The sequence below is a fragment of the Ambystoma mexicanum genome, chromosome 10, assembly GCF_040938575.1.
Source record: "Ambystoma mexicanum isolate Mex_15411 chromosome 10, UKY_AmexF1_1, whole genome shotgun sequence".
Lineage (NCBI taxonomy): Eukaryota > Metazoa > Chordata > Amphibia > Caudata > Ambystomatidae > Ambystoma > Ambystoma mexicanum.
The window spans coordinates 1568274366-1568291779 of NC_090932.1; the positions used below are offsets into that span (position 1 = coordinate 1568274366).

The 17414-nt window shown below is 48.1% G+C and overlaps 1 protein-coding gene across 4 annotated transcripts in view; it reads right to left on the bottom strand.

The window, feature by feature from the left end:
* Positions 1-17414, bottom strand: part of SMPD4 (sphingomyelin phosphodiesterase 4) — a 669498-nt gene that overhangs the window by 356752 nt on the left and 295332 nt on the right. For all 4 annotated transcript variants that reach the window (XM_069619878.1, XM_069619877.1, XM_069619876.1 and 1 more), the window contains exon 10: positions 13013-13084. In XM_069619878.1, the coding sequence (XP_069475979.1) occupies positions 13013-13084 (72 nt within the window). The remainder of the gene's footprint in view (positions 1-13012; positions 13085-17414) is intronic.

Sequence of the window (17414 nt, forward strand, 5' to 3'; positions counted from 1 at the left end):
TGTCAATGCAGTAATGCTGAGTAAAAGTGTGAATAGAGCTCCAAGTAGCTGCTTTGCAAATGGTGTCGAGGGGAACATTTGCAATGAAAGCCAGAGTGGTCCCAATGCCTCTAGTAGAGTGGGCCCTTGGCGTAAAAGGCAGAGTCTTTCCAGAAAGAGAGTAACACAGCTGTATACAGTTGATAATCCACTTAGAGATAGCGCCCTTAGAGACGCGATCCCCCTCTCTGTCTGTAGCTACGGAGACAAACAGTTGATCTGTCTTCCTTAGCGGTCTGGTTTTATTTATATAGTATAAGACCGCCCTACGCACATCTAGGGTGTGTAGTTTCACCTCAGCCGAGCTTTGTGGGTTTTGGAAGAAAGCCGGAAGCTCGATGGACTGGTTTACATGGAACTTGGATATGAATTTTGGTGAGAACCTAGGGTGTGTGCGTAAAACCAGTTTGTCCTTGTGGATAGTAAAGAAAGGATCTTGCACTGACAGAGCCTGAATTTCACTGACCCTTCTTATGGAGGTAATGGCTACTAAGAAGGCCGTTTTATAAGTCAGGTGTTTGAGACTACTTTTATGCATGGGTTCGAAGGGGGGGCCCATGAGCTTAGCTAGCACCACGTTGAGGTCCCATCCTGGCGGTGGGTTCGAAATAGGAGGGTGAAGTCTCTTTACTCCTTCCATGAAGGCTTTAACCACTGGTACTTTCCACCACGAGACCCTGTTATGGGATGTGGTGTAAGCCGAGAGGGCTGCCAGGTGTACTTTCAGAGAGTTAAAAACCAACCCTGCATCCAGCAGGTGGAGCATGTATGTTACAACGTTGGAAGGAGTGCAATCAACCGGGTTGATTTGTTTATTTTGGCACCAGATAACGAATCTTTTCCACTTGTCAAAGTAACAGTGTCTTGTATTTGGTTTCCTGGACTCTTTTAGAATGTCCATACACCTCTGTGGTAATTTGAGATGTCCAAACTCTATGACTTCAGGAGCCATGCTGCTAGGTTCATAGAGTTGGGTTCCTGATGCACTGTTTGACCTTGTTGCTGGGACAGAAGGTTGTACCAGGCTGGGAGTCTGATGGGCTCGCACACCGCCATCCTGCGTAGGTGTGGAAACCATGGTTGTCTCGCCCACATGGGAGCAACTAGGATGAGCGTCATTGATTCCTTGTTCATCTTGTACACCACCTTCCTGATGAGAGGAGTTGGTGGAAAAGCGTACGCAAACATCCCTGACCAGTTCATCCACAGGGCATTCCCCTGGGAGTCCGTTTGGGGGAACCTGGATGCAAATCCTGGGCATTGTTTGTTTTCGCTTGTGGCGAATAGGTCTATAGTGGGGAAACCCCACTGAGAGAAGAGATCTTCTACTACGTCTCTGTGAAGGACCCATTCGTGTTCTTCTGGGAGGGAGTCTCTGCTTAGAGCATCCGCTAGGGAATTGAGCTCCCCTGGAACATGTTGAGATGACAGAAAGATGTTCTGTCTGAGTGCCCATATCCATATTTTCTGGGCAAGCTTGGACAGATTTGGCGAACGAGTCCCTCCTTGCTTGTTCAGATAGAACATGGCTGTCGTGCTGTCCGTCCTGATCTGCACCGACAAGTTCAGTAGATGGGGCTCGAACGCCTGCAGCGCTCGGAATACTGCCAGAAGCTCTAGCAGATTGATGTGGTTCTTGGCTACTGAGTGAGACCAGAGACCCTGAGCTGTGTGGTGGAGATGGTGAGCTCCCCACCCAGTCAGGCATGCATCTGTAGTTACCACTGCCTGTACTTCGGGATCGTAAAAGGGTTTCCCATTTGCGAGATTCTCTCTTGTCCACCAGTGTAGGCTCTGTACGAGTGTTGGCGAAACGACCACTAGATCGTCCCACTGACCACTTGCCTGAGACCACTGTTTCGCCAACCATTCCTGCATGGGACGCATGCGCAGACGCGCGTGGGGGACCAGGTAAATGCATGACGCCATCATGCCCAGTAACCGCATAGCTTTGCGTACTGTTATCTGTTGACCTGACTGATAATGCGGAATTTGCAGAAGTATATTCCGAATTCTTTCTTCCGAAGGGAAGGTCAATTCTTTCTGAGTATCTAGGATAGCTCCTAGAAACTGTTTTGAGGTGCTTGGCACCAGACTTGACTTTTTCTCGTTGATAGAGAAGCCTAATTCGTGGAGGAGGTCGATAGTCTTCTGAATGTTTGACCTGCAGATTCCTGGGGTTTCCCCCGTTATGAGCCAGTCGTCCAGATAAGGGTACACTGGGATTGCCTCCCTGCGTAGGTGTGCAGCTGCCACCGCCAGTACCTTGGTGAATACCCTTGGTGCTGAAGCTATCCCGAAGGGCAGTACCTTGAATTGGTAGTGGCGACTGTCCACCTTGAAGCGCAAGTATTTTCTGTGCGCCGGGAGCATGGAAATATGAAAATAGGCATCTTTCATATCCAAGGTTGCCATGTAATCCCCCTTTTTTAGGAGTGGGATTACCTCTTGTAGCGTGGTCATACGGAATCTTTGGGGCTTGACATACTTGTTGGCAGGCCGTAAGTCCAATACTGGGCACATTGTTAAATCTTTCTTTGGCACAAGGAAGTAAGTTGAATAGATACCCTTGTTTACCTGGTGTTCTGGGACGAGTTCTATCGCGTCCTTTAGGAGCAGATTGTAGATCTCCTCGAGGAGGATCTTCTGATGTTCTAAAGAGTGGACTTTTTTTCTTGGAGGATGGTTTCGGGGACGTTGCAGTAGTTCTATACAGTACCCCTTGGATACCGTTGACAGCACCCATCTGTCGGATGTTATCCCTTCCCATGCCTGGGTGAAGCTGGATATTCGTCCCCCTACTGGGGTTGCATGGGAAGGGACCCTGAAATGAGCGTCACTGCTTTGGTGGAGGCGTGCCGCCTCCTTTACTGGGGCTGCCTCTGCCTCTACCACGTCCTCTTCTACTAGCCCTACCATACCCCTGGGTAGACTGTTGTGAGTTGGTGTTCCACTGTGTACCCTGGGTGTGGGAATAGCTATTTCCTCTATTGGAATTTTGGCCGCGGGGGCGACGAAAATTGCCGTTCCCTCTTTGGTTAGGTGGTTTTGTAGTTAACTGGCCAAGGGATTTGAGGGTGTCGAATTCATCCTTAGCGTTTTTTAGAGCGTCCTCGACTGCCTTTCCAAACAGGAGATCACTTTCCACTGGTTTGTCTAAGAGTGCAGCTTGTGTTTCTGCTCTGAATCCCGACTGCCTCAACCAAGCATGTCTTTTGATGACAGTCCCCTCTGCTATAATCCTACCCGCATTGTCTGCGGCGTCCAAAGTTGCTTTTAAAATGCAGCCTGAGACGTTTCTTCCCTCTGCACAAATGCGAGATAGCTGGCTCTTAAGGGGTTCGGGAGCGGAATCTATTAGTGCTGCCACTTCTTCCCACTGATGGCAGTTGTAGCTGGCCAACAGTGTGGTGGAATTCGCGATTCTGGTTTGGTAGGCTGCCGTGGAAGCTACTTTTCTACCAAAACCATAGAGTTTCTTACTTTCCTTGTCGGGGGGAGCCTCCGAGGAAGATAATGGGGTTCCAGCTCTCTTGCGGGTGTTAGTTACGACTAGAGAGTCTGGCTTAAGTTGGCCTCTAATATATAGAGGGTCCGACTGGGCTGCTTTAAACAGCTTCTCTACTCTCGGGTTTACAGGTCTTGTCAGGTTTGGGTTGATAAGGGATGGTGCTATTCTGCGTTGAATAGATTTCAGGATGGGAATGGTCTGGGCTACTGTCTTCCTTTCCCCTATTAGTTCCTCCGCGAAGTCCCTCTCTTCTTGGACACCTTGTGTGTCTATGTGGAAGTGGTTAGCTGCCCGAGAGAGCAGTTCATTCAGGAGGGGCTGATTATCTATTGGGGAATCAGACACTGGGGCTTCCCTTTCGACTGGTGAGTCCATTCTGAAAATATCTGGGCTATTTTCTGGCTCATCCTCGTCTTCGTCCTCCCCGTAGTAATCTGACACTGCGAGATCTTCTGGTGTCTCAAAATCCTGACCCTCTATAAGGGAAGAGTCTCCTTGGCCTGTAGGGAAAAGGCAAGAATAGGGTTGGACCTCGAAGGGGTCTGAAGCCTTTAATGGTGTCTCGACCCGGGGCCTTTTATTTGAAGGGATAGGGTCCCTTGAACCTGAGGGAGAAGATTCCTGAGGGTTTAAAGCTAGGAGTTGGTCAGGGTGTCTTTCGAAGAAATTTGCTAAGGAAGACATTCTTGACATTACTCTGTCAATGTCCTCGCATGACCAGAGTTTGGAGCTTGGGGTGACCTTGCTGGAACTTTCTATGGACTGTCCCTGAGAAGACTTGGACTGGGAAGTCAGTTCTCTTGTTGTGGGGGATTGCAAGGGTTGTTTCCTTTGCTGCTTACCCCCTTCCCCGTGGGTGAAAGTGTGTTTAGCATTTCCCTTATCTTTCGACGCCTGGCGTCGAGGATCGGAGGTGGAATCCCTGTGTTTCGAACTAGGCTTCGAAACTGGGCCCTCCTTACTACCAAGTGATGTACCCTTTCCCTGGGGTGCAGGCTGGGGATGGAAGTCGTGTTCGTCTCCGGACGAGTGATCTTCCGTGATGTTAATGGGCGAGGCACTATGTGCAAGTGTGGAGGCTTGCCTGACGTCGTGCGGCGACCTCGACCGGGACCGCCCAGAGGACGTCCTTTCGGACCGCTCCTTCTGTGCCTCTTTCCGAGGTTTCGACGACGTCGAATCTCGGGTGGATTTTTTGTGTTTAGCGTGTGTATGTGTAACGCTTTTGTCGCCGGGGGACTTCCCCATAGTCGCCGGGACGGACGACCTTCCGAGGCCGGGGACGTGCGTTAGGCTGTCTTTCGACGCCTTGGTGCCCTCGCCGTCCGAAAGTCCGGCGTCGCTGCCGTCGCTGAAGGTACCCTCCGCCTCCATAGCTGCTAGCTTGGCGTGGTGGGCCCAACGCTTGGTGGAGCGGTCCTTAAGAGTTTTAGTCTTAAACCTACTACAGGCCCTGCAACCCGCCTCGGGGTGGTCTCTGGGCAGGCAAAGGTTGCACGTAGCGTGCTTATCTACCCAAGGGTATTTCTTATTACACTTGGGGCAAAACTGAAAGGGCGTACCCTCCATACGCGCCTGTGGGCAGCGGGCAAGTGTGTGTAGGTAAGAAGGTGTCTATAACCGAGTGTGGAAGTGTACCACCCCCCACTCTCCCTACTTGTAGGGCCGAGGCCAGCGGCCCAGGCCCGAGCCGAGGCGGAAGCCTCAAGGCCCAATCCGTCGGGTTTTGACGTAGATCTCCTCCCCGGTTCGGCGTCGAGATGCTGATCGACGTAAGGGTGATAAAACGGGGCAAATTAGAATTAGTTTTGAGTGCAAATATGGCAAAGCCAGGGAACTCCGATGAAGTGCTTCCGACCAGAATGGCGGAAAAAAACAATCTGGGGATCCTAGACGCGTGAGGGATCATGGGTACAGTGGACGTCACACTAGGGATAGTATTACTGGCACGCCCTGTGTCGACGCCCATTTTCGACTTTCGAAAAACAAACTGTAATACTCCGCAGCTTCCACTAGATGTCGGCCTATGCACAGCATGTGATCTAAGCAGATTCCACAAGCCTCAGAAATATATATATATATTAGTCACCGTAATTGTATTTCTGATGCTTGTATCTGCTTAGATTCACATGCTGTGCATAGGCCGACATCTAGTGGAAGCTGCAGAGCATTAAACATTTTTTTTCGAAACTTGAAAAGGGGTGTCGACCTAGGGCGTGCCAGTAATACTATCCCTAGTGTGACGTCCACTGTACCCATGATCCCTCACGCGTGTAGGACCCTCAGATTGTATTTTGTCTGACATTAGGTAGCACGAGTATAGAATATCCAAGCAGATCAGATAGGTAAGACTACAAGCACCCATGAATCTAAGCAGATACAAGCATCAGAAATACAATTACAGTGAGTAATCTATCCCTTCTGAGGCTTGTGGAATCTGCTTGGATCACATGCTGTGCATAGATTAGCGAGCTGTGTTAGAAGGAGGATGTGAGAAGGGTCATGAGCGAACAAATGTCTTAGAACCGCTTGTCCCACTTGAGCATCTGTCTTGGAATGAGTGTCAATGCAGTAGTGCTGAGTAAAGGTGTGAATAGAGCTCCATGTAGCTGCTTTGCAAATGGTGTCAAGGGGTACATTTGCAATGAAAGCCAGAGTGGCCCCAGTACCTCATGTAGAGTGGGCCCTTGGTGTAAAAGGCAGTGTTTTATCTGAAAGGGAGTAGCGCAGTTGGATACATCCGACTATCCATTTAGAAATCGTACCTTTAGAGATGCAATCTCCTTCTCTGCCTAGAGCTATGGAGACGAACAGTTGGTCTGTCTTTCTTAGCAGTCTGGTCTTGTCTACGTAGTAGAGGACCGCTCTCCTCACATCTAGTGTGCGGAGTTTCACCTCAGCAGAGCTTTTGGGTTCTTGGAAGAAGGTCGGTAGCTCAATGGACTGGTTAACATTGAATTTTGAAATGAATTTAGGTGAAAACCTAGGGCGAGTGCGGAAAACCAGTTTATCCTTATGAACAGCAAAGAAAGGATCCTGCACGGACAGAGCTTGAATTTCACTGACCCTTCTTATGGATGTAATGGCTACTAAGAAGGTAGTTTTATAAGTCAGGTGTTTGAGGCTAGCTTTATGCATGGGTTCAAAGGGAGGTCCCATGAGTTTAGCAAGCACCACATTAAGGTCCCAACATGGTGGTGGGTTAGAAATTGGAGGGTGGAGTCTCTTTACCCCTTCCATAAAGGCTTTGACAACTGGCACCTTCCACCATGACACCTTGTTATGGGAGGTGGTGTAGGCTGACAGTGCCGCCAGGTGTACCTTGAGTGAATTAAATACTAACCCTGCATCCAGTAGGTGGAGCATATAGGTGACAATATTGAAAGGAGTACAATCAATTGGGTGGATTTGTTTATTCTGGCACCAAATAACAAATCTTTTCCACTTATCAAACTAGCAGTGCCTTGTGTTAGGTTTTCTTGACTCTTAAGATATCCATACATCTCTGGGGTAAATTGAGATGGCCGAACTCTATGACTTCAGGAGCCATGCTGCCAAGTTCATCGAGTTGGGTTGAGGATGCACTGTTTGTCTTTCGTGCTGGGAGAGTAGGTTGTACCAGCACGGAAGTCTGATGGGTTCGCACACCGCCAGTTTGCGTAGGGTGTGGAAACCATGGTTGTCTCGCCCATATAGGAGCAACTAGGATGAGCGTCATCGATTCCCTGTGTATCTTGTTGACCACCTTCCTCATCAGAGGGGTTGGTGGAAAAGCGTAGGTAAACATCCCTGACCAATTCATCCATAGAGTGTTCCCCTTGGAGCCTGGCTGGTGGAACCTGGATGCAAAGTCTGGGCATTGTCTGTTTTCGCCTGTGGCGAATAGGTCTATAGTGGAGAAACCCCACTGAGAGAAGAGATCTTCAACGACTTCGTTAGTCGCCATTCGTGTTCCTCTGGGAGGGGATCTCTGCTCAGAGCGTCCGCTAGTGAATTGAGATCCCCTGGAACATGTTGGGATGACCGGGAAATCTTCCGTCTGAGTGCCCATTTCCAAATTTTCTGGGCAAGCTTGGACAGATTTGGCGAAAGAGTGCCTCCTTGTTTAAGTAAAACATTGCCATCGTGCTGTCTGTTAGCATCTGCACTGACAGGTTGGATAGGAGGGGTTTGAATGCCCGAAGCGCTCTGAAGACTGCCAGAGGTTCTAGCAGAGTGATGTGGTTCTGAACCACTGTGTGAGACCAGAGACCCTGAGCTGTGTGGTGAAGGTAGTGAGCTCCCCACCCTGCCATGGAGGCGTCTGTTGTGACGACGGCTTGTATCTCTGGATCGTAAAAGGGTTTCCCCTTTGTAAGATTCTCTCTTGACCACCAGCAAAGACTCCGTACTAGTGTTGGCGAAACGACCACTAGATCGTCCCACTGATCACTTGCCTGAGACCACTGTTTCGCCAACCTTTCCTGCATGGGTCGCAGGCGCGCGTGGGGAACCAGGTAAATGCAAGATGCCATCATGCCTAGCAAACGCATCGCTTTGCGTACCCTTATTTGGTGACCGGACTGATATTGAGGAATTTGCAGCAACAGATTTTCGAATTCTTTCCTCCGATGGAAAGGCCAACCCTGCTTGGGTGTTTAGGACAGCTCCTAGGAACTGTTTTGAGGTGCTTGGCACCAGGCTTGATTTTTTCTCTTTGATAGAGAAGCCCAATTGGAAGAGGAGGTAGATTGTTCTTTGAATGTTTAATCTGCAAATTACGGGGGTTTCCCCTGTGATGAGCCAGTCGTCCAGGTAAGGGTACACCGGGATTGCCTCCCTGCGTAGGTGCGCTGCCACCACTGCCAATACCTGGGTGAATACCCGTGGAGGCGAGGCTATTCCGAAGGGCAGCACTGGGAACATTGAAATATGGAAATAGGCATCTTTCATATCCAATGTTGCCATGTAATCCCCTTTTTTAGTAGGGGGATTACCTCTTGGAGTGTAGTCATGCAGAGCAGAATTTTTGTGGCTTGACATACTTGTTTGCAGGGCGCAAGTCTGATACTGGGCGCATCGTTAGATTTTTTTTGGCACAAGGAAGTAGGTTGAATAAATACCCTTGTTTACCTGGTTGCCCGGGACGAGTTCTATTGCATTCTTTGCAAGTAAAATGGCGATCGCCACGAGGAGGATTTTCTAGTGCTCCAAGGAGTGTACTTTCTGTCTTGGAGGATGGTTGCGGGGGTGTTCTAGTAGCTCCATACAGTATCCTGCGGACACTGGACAGCACCCATCTGTCCGAAGTGATCCCTTCCCATGCGTGGGTGAAGGTGGAAATGCGCCCCCCTACTGGGGATGCATGGGAAGGGACACGGAGTGGAACGTCACTGTTTATTGGGTGGCGTACCACCTCTACTGGGGCTGCCTCTACCTCTAGTGCGGCCCCTGCGCTGACCTCTGGTGAAACCCTGTGTAGCCTGGGACTGATGGTTGCCCCATGAGGCTCCTTGATTTTGATAGTAGTTGGAACCCCTCTGGGAGCTTTGGCTGTGAAAGTGACGAAAATTATAATTTCCCTCTGACCGGAGGGCTTATTTGTCAGTTGGCCGAGAGATTAAGGTCTCGTATTCGTGCTTAGCCGTCTTTAGTGCCTCTTCCACTGCTTTCCCAAATAGAACATTCGGCTCTACGGGCATGTCTATGAGCGTGGCTTGGGTCTCGGGCTTGAACCCGGATTGTTTTAGCCAAGCATGGCGCTTTATTACTGTGCCTTCCGCTATCAACCTTCCAGCATTATCTGCCGCATCAAAAGTGGTCTTAAGGATGCATCCAGACACAGACCTACCGTCTGCTGCAACTTGGGCTAACTGTCCCCTTTAGTGGTTCAGGTGCAGAGGCTACTAGAGCAACTACTTGTTCCCACTGATGGCAGTTATAGCTTGCTAACAGAGTGGTACTGTTAGCAATACGTGCCTGGTAGGCTAACGTGGAGGCAACTTTCCTACCCAGAGCGTAAATTCTTTTGCTCTCTTTGTCGGGAGGTGCTTCGGAAGAGGCGAGTGGTGTACCTGCCCTCTTTCTGGTAGTTTTTACTACGAGGGAGTCGGGTTTTAATTGCCCCCTAATGTACATGGGATCACAGGGTGTGGCGCGGAATAATTTTTCCACTTGTGGATTAACTGCACGAATAAGATTAGGCGTTACCAGCGAGGGATCGATTCTGCGCTGAATGGATCTTAATATGGGGATAGCCTGGGAAATGGCTCTTCTGTCACCTAAGATTTCCTCCGCAAAATCTTTATCTTCTTGGGCACCTTGTGTGTCTATTTGGAAATGAGCTGCTGCTTTCGCCAGTACCTCATTGAGTGGCTGATTATCAATCGGTGAGTTGTTCACCGGGGGGGTCTTTCGGAATAGGAGAGTCGAGATTGTAGGCTTCCGCCTCATCTTCTTCCTCCTCCTCTTCCTGGTCCTCATCGTCCCCATAGTAAGAAACCCCTCTCTGGTCTTCCAGCATATGTGTTTGTTTCCTTGCCATAGGACTCTGGATGGTAAGGTTCAATTAGCAAAGGGTCTGACAAGGAACCCTGCACTGGAGCCTCAGAGCGGAGCCTTTTAGTAGGGGGTTGATAGGGCTTGGACCCTAAAGAGGCAGAGGTAGCTGGAGTGCTAGTATAGCTCTGGAAATAATTAGGGTCTTTCTCATAGAAGTCTGCCATAAATGACATTCTTCTCATTACCCTATCAATGTCGTCAGAACTCCAATTTTTTGAACTAGGAATGACTACAGGATCCTCATCCTCTTCCTCCATTCCCACATCCTGAGCAGTGGGAGGAACAATCTTTCCCTTGGTGACAAGGTCAGGGACCTTGGATTTTCCTAAAGATTTAGGGTATTTTTGTTTTTCCTTAGAACCTGGTGTTCTAAGGTTTGTTTAGGTTGTTTTTCCCCTTCCCATGACTCCTGAACCTTTAGGGTTTTCTGAGTGTTTCGACGCCTGGCGTTGAGATTCGGAGGTGGCTTTGGACACATTGTGTCTAGGCTCGGAGGTGGTACGAGATTCAGAAGTCTTGGAAGAGGGGTGTTGAATCTTGGAAATAGACGTCGAACGTGCTACTTGGGGGAAGAGGTCTGATTTGTCTTCTGACGACCGGGCCTCAATGAGCTTTGTCTCCGAGGTCGGGGGCTTGCACATGGGTGTCTGAAGTCACCCTGTGCCCTTGCCGTCCGATAAGGGGGCGTTGTTGCCATCACTGAAGGGTCCCACAGCGACCATGACCTCTAGCTGCCTGTCGTAGTGGGCCCATCGCTTCGTCGAGCGGTCTTTGAGTGTTTTGGGCTTGAAGAGCTTACAAGCTCTACAGGTAGCCTCAGGATGGTCTTGTGGGAGACGCAAGTTACACGTATTGTGTTGGTCTACCCAGGGAAACTTCCCGTTACACTTCGGGCAGAATTTAAAGGGAGTACTCTCCATAAATTACTAATTGGCAGCGGTCAAGTATATGTAGGAAACGAGTGTATGACCACTCCCCACTCTCCCTACTTGCACAGGGCCGAGGCCAGAGGCCTTCCTAGGCCCAAAGTCCGTTGTGTAGTCTCAACGGCTGATTTCCTCAATCTCGATTCACCGACATCGATCTTCGGCGTAGGGTGGGAGGAAACGGGGACATTTTGTAATAATATTGATAAATGGCTAAAGCCAAGGGAACTCCGTGATATGCTTCCGACAAATATGGCGGAAAAAAACAATCTGAGTGTCCTACACGCATGAGGGATCATGGGTACAGTGGCCGTCACATTCTTTACTGTTGGTGTACATAGTTCACATTGTTTTATGGAAAGAATTACAGTTACTACGCAATTTTTCTCATCTTTCTTTAATTTGCTTCTGTTATGTGTCTATTAATAAAAGGAAAATACATTTTTTTTAAAAAAAAGAAATAAAGAGAGTGCAAAGGGCAACACATACAGAACGAGAAAGAAACACTTAAACACTTGGTGCTGTTCTGTAAAGCAATGACTTCACATAGAACTGTGATGCTGGGAGCCTATATTTTGGACAAAACGTGGGACGGAGAAGATTGGTGGCAGATCTGCATGCAAGGGGAAAGGATGTCGCTAATCATTGCTTTAGTCACCTACCTAGAGAACCTTTTTAAGTGCATCAACAAAGTAGATTGGCCCACCATAATGTAATCGGGACAAGAAGGGAACTTAGCAACTCATGACTTTGACAGAAGAGCGTTTAGATTCTCTTTTCATGTGATTTTGTTAAAAACATATGAAGTTCAAACATTTAAAATAAATACAAAAATGGACTCCCTAAAAATAGGCACAAATACTCCCCCCCCCCCCAAAAAATTGGGAGAACAAATATGCCCCCCCACCCAAAAAAAAAAAAGAAATTGGAAACAGACATGTAGAAACTTGTGCCCCTGCTTTCACCCACACAGCTCCATGGATATGTTTGGGCCAGTAGTGCACGTAGTAGCACAGGAAGAAACTTATTTTAACTGCCCGATTGGAAGAAATACACATTTATATTTTAATATACACGAATAACTAAGTACATAGAAACAATCATTACAAAAACATTTCCGTTGTCCAGTGAAAACATTTTTACATGCTTATAAAATATTCCCCATTAGGAATGGACTTTTTTTTTTTACTTCCTACAAGATCATGTTGCTCCCAACTTTAAAAAACGGAGTAAAATACTAACACGTTCAAAGCTTATCTGGAGTACTGAGAAGGCATGTTCAGCCTATAGTTGCACATCCCATCACCGTATGCCACTAGCAAGCAAAACAAAATGCAATACTCCGCAGTGACCACTGGATGTCGGACCTATGCACAGCATGTGATTCTAAGCAGATTAACAAACATCAGAAACTACTTTTCTTTTAGATAAGATAAGTCTCCCTTTCTCACTCGGTGTTGCCAGGGCCTCACTCAGGAAACACACTACAAGACTCACAGATAGGGAGAAACTCTAGCACTGAAGGTGGAAGATGCGTAAAGATCCAGGTAACAGGAAAACATTTCTGCATAGGTGTTTCATCAAACAGTGCCCCTTGATATAATAAATCCATGTGAATTCTGTACATTTCAACAAAGACTAAACAATCTCACTAGGGAAGAAGTTCACCCAGCACAAATGAACACAGATCAAGAAAAATTAGTGTTCAAATGTTAATCCACTGGACCTCTTGTCTTACAAAGCCTGACTTTTTTTTGACAAGTCTACCATGTTGAGCAAGGTCCAGATGAAGGTTTGCAGTAGATGGGCAATTCTAAAACAAATTGTATTAAGCGCTTTGAAATCAAGTTCAGTTAATAGGAGCAGGCAGTACCTTCTAGCCGGTAAGTGCACTTTCGATTCACAGTTCACCAAGTGAATAGCTAGCATATCTAAATAGGTAGAAAATCTCACATTTGTCTCAGTGTGTGCAGGTATAGTTACCCGGACTGGTTACCTTGGTTTGAGGCAGCTGCATCTTCTGATACATCTCCAGTGAGTAATGGTGAAGCCACATTTCAACGAAGACCTTGAAAAAAAAAAAATCCAACACAAAGTTACGCCTCTGGACACAAATATTATACAACACTTTCAAAAAATGTATCTCAATTTGTTAAGATGGATTTCCAAAATCAACCGTGGGGGTAGATTTGGGGGCACCAACCTATAATAGCGTGCAGGGAAGACATTGCAGCCTAGTCAAAGCCAATCATGGTAGGTAGAGTGGCATAGTTGGACTCATGAGGGGTGGGAGAGTGGCAACTATGAGTCCACACAGAACACAACCAATAATTCCAAATAGAACAGTAAATACTAAAATACACAATGATGTATTAGGCCTTTAAAATACACACCAATCAGGTAAATTGTCTAGACAAATATTTCCGCACACTTTCTGTAAAGAAAATAATATGCATTCACCGTTAGGAGAAGAAAGCAAGCATTTAATTCAATAACCAGTGTAAAACAGCTAAGTATTCACATGCATTACATTCAGTAAAGAAACTTCTAAAATAAACATAAAACAGTTCTTGTGTGCCCTAAAGTGATCAGTTCCAAAGCTTTTCAGGTAGTTTACTAAGAGATTGGATGCCGCCAGTGGTTATGATACAAAAGTCAAATGGGTAAATTAAGTTGAGGTAAGTAACTAATCGCAGACACTAGGATAGGCTTAGGACGAGGCCTCCACTCACCAAAGTCAGGAAGGATTGAGATAGGGACAGGACATTACTCCATGTAACCCTCTGGAGAACATGGGTGTAAAGGAACAGGTATGTTAACTTGCCCCATGAGTCTGAATTCTCCAGAGACCACTGCTGAGGTTAAGGATTCCATTGGGAACAGTCTTATGTTTTTGGTCCCATCTAGGGAGCCGCAGGGGTCACATGTGCAGAGGTCATTATCGGCATCAGACTTTAGTTTCGGTCAGCACTATACTTAAATCACGGTTCCGGGCACCTTCCAGCTGGACACCCAAATGAAGAAAGATGAAAACCTCTGCAGTACCAGCTACCTCAGGATAACTCCAGGGAGCAAAGAAGATGGATTGCAATGGGAGTCACCACGAGCAGGTGATGACAAGCAATCCTTGGAGGATGAACAAAGGAGTAGGCTCAGCACAGCTTTTGTGGCTTCAAGAAGGCTGAAAATGCATAGGAGGCATCTTTTAGTACCAGCTGACGATCATTCAAATTCCAAAAGATGCACTTGCAACAGGGACTGCTGCAACAAGATAGCCCAGGAGAGAACCTGATCAGTCCACTGGCTGGTCCTGGGACACTTCTGAAGAACAACGGCCCTGCAACAGACATTCAGGCACCAGGATGTGTACTGGGACCAGACAGTCCCATTACGCACACCTGAGTTTAGCCACATAGTGCCTCTTTCCCTGGGAAAGGGCTTCCCATGTACAGCAATTTCAGACCCGAGAGACCCAGCCAAAAAACAGTATGGCCAAAGGACAGGCAAAAACCGTGGGGAATAGCCATCTTAGAATGCTAGTCACCCTTAGCAGCCATTTGCGGGAAATGCAAAAGTGCATGAGTAGAAAGAACAAAACATGGTATCAAAATAATTTGCTGCCACCATTTCATCCTAGGCACATTGTAAATTTAACAACAAAGCCATTACATAATAATTATAAAGATACCAAGTATCCTAACCACACCACACTTTAAGGTGACAGTGTGCAATTATAACAATACAAGAATTCACAAAGACAGTGACTCAGTGCGGATAGTTTTACAGATGGATCAGTTCCCTCATAATGTGCCAAAAGAGAAGGGAAGTAAATCAGAAGGCTTTACTTGCCTCCAAAATGTCAGGCCAGGAGTATAAGCAAAACAAAAAGAAAGGATGTCCTATAGAGGTATATGGGAGTGAAACAGCAAATATAAAATCGTTCCTAACAGCCACTACTACTCTCACCTTTTCCACACCACCACTACTACTACTCCACCCACTTATCCATCCCTCTTTCACTTTTCCAGACTGATTCTCATTAATTCCCTATTCTCCTCTGCCACTCCACTCAAACGCACACTCATTCACTGCCTAGTAGCACTTCCTCACACCAACCAATACCTCACCTTGCACACCCCATGTATTATAATCCTCCATGTGGTCTCTTGGGACGCCTCTGCGCTCACCACAACTCATAACTTTCTACTTCCTAGGTCTCATTTTATCCTCCCCATTTGGCTATTCCCCCTACTGGTTCCGGGGTCAATCTCTCCCTGTTCTCTCCTCCCGGCAAGAAGTACAGGCAACAAGACATAAAAGGTTAAGGCCAACCTTAAAAGCAGTTAAAATGGTTGATACTAATGTTATGTTCATTTCAGAAGAACAAGTTACTTACCCAACTGGTAACGTTCTTTCGACTGGATGTTTCTCCAAAGTATTCCACATCTTTGACATGTCGATGTCGGGTCGATGTCCTCCAAAGGCCTTCGTCGAGGGCGACGTCACTGATGTTATAAATAGGGCACACGGCACCTGCAGCCTCAGTTTACGTTTTTTGCCTCAGAACGTGTGGCACCAGTCTCGTGCCTGCTTGACTGCGCATAGCCTTGCGGAAACGTAGCTGCGATCGCATAGCAAATTCTCCAGAGGGGCAGGCTGGGAGGGCGATGTGGAATACGTTGGAGGAACATCCAGTCGAAAGAACGTTACCAGTTGGTAAGTAACTTGTTCTTCGAATGGATTGTGTCCTTCAACCTATACCACATCTTTGACAGACTCCCAAAGCAGTACCAGTAAATCGAGGAGGGAAAATAATTTAGAGTACCCAATCAGATTGCGGAATAAAGAATCACCTTTCCAAAGGCCCTATCCTGACCATGGATTGTATTAGGGAGTAATGTTTAACTAAGGTGTGGATTGAAGCCCATGTGGCTGCATCACAAATATTCCTAATAGGAACCCTCCCCCCGGAGGGCTGTGGAAGTAGCCACGTCCCTAGTGGAATGAGGTAGCTCCCCCCTCCTCTCCCACCTATTCTATGGTGCTCTCTCTCTCTCCTATCTTCTCTAACTGCTTCTCCATTGACTATCCTGCTCTCCTCACTAAATCTGGTAGGAAAAAGTTTAAAAAGGACATCCTGGTCTCCAACCCAGGCCTCCCCATCGCCGACACCTACACCAGTTCCTCCTCCAAGGAAACTCTCACCGACATCCTCTTTGTCGTGCCTTCACCTGACCTATGGAGCCTGCATATGGTCTCTGTGCTCGCTCCTTTCTCCTCTTCTCCCATTAATGGTGGCACCCGTTGGGATGTCCTCTTGGCCTCCTTCCACTCCTCTAAGGCCTACCCTAATGGGACCGTCTTGGTCCAAAGCCCTCAGGCCAACCTTCACCTCTTTGATCGACGCTTCCCGCGCCTCATCAACTTCCTTTCTTCTCGTGCTGTCCCACCTCCTCTGTCCTCGGCTACCTTGCCTTCCCCCTCCCTCTCCCTCTCTGCCCCCTCCCGTACTCCTACACCTCCGCAGGGCATACCTCTGATCCGTACCCCTCCCCGGAAGTCCTTCAAGGATGGCAACCTTCTCCACATTGCCACTCTTAACTCTCGCTCTGCTGTCAAACATTCCTCTGATATCTGCCGCCTTCTCGAGGAACTGGACCTCGATGTCCTCGGTCTCACTGAGACATGGTTCACGGCCAGCTCTGTCACCAGCTTTGACATACTCCTACCTGGCGGCAACAAGATCCTCTCCGTGCCCAGGCCCAACCGTGCTGGTAGGGGTGTTGCCCTTATCTTCCCTGAGTGGATTCCTGCCTCCGTCACTCCTACGCAGACCTACTCCTCTTTTGAATGCCTTGTCTGCCAACTCACTCTCTCTCCTAGCCATTCCCTTACTGTGGGGCTACTGTCTATCGGCCACATGGTCAGATTTCCTCCTTCCTCTCCGAGTGGGCAGACCTCTCCTCCTCACTGTTGGCCTCAACCACTCAACTCCTCGTTCTTGGGGACTTCAACATCCACCTGGATGCCTCCTGCCCCCCCCCCTCCGGACACTTTTGCGACCTCTCCGACTCTCTCTCACTCTCCATTCTCCCGTCTGGCCCGACTCATTCTGTAGGGCGCACACTCGATGTTCTGATCTTCTCTGACCTTCCCCTCTCTGTCCCTCTCTCCACTCCTCTCTCCTGGAGTGATCACTTTCTCCTATCCTCCCATCTCACCCTCCCTACCCCTCAGGCCAAGCCACTCATCACTGCCACCCTCCTTCTCGGTCATCTGACCCATGAAGCGTGTGTCAGTTGAGGCTTTCGCCGCCACCTTCTAATCCCCCCCACCCCCTTCGGCTGACTCTCACCCTGACACAGCCCTCTCCACTTTCCACTCGGCTATATCTGATA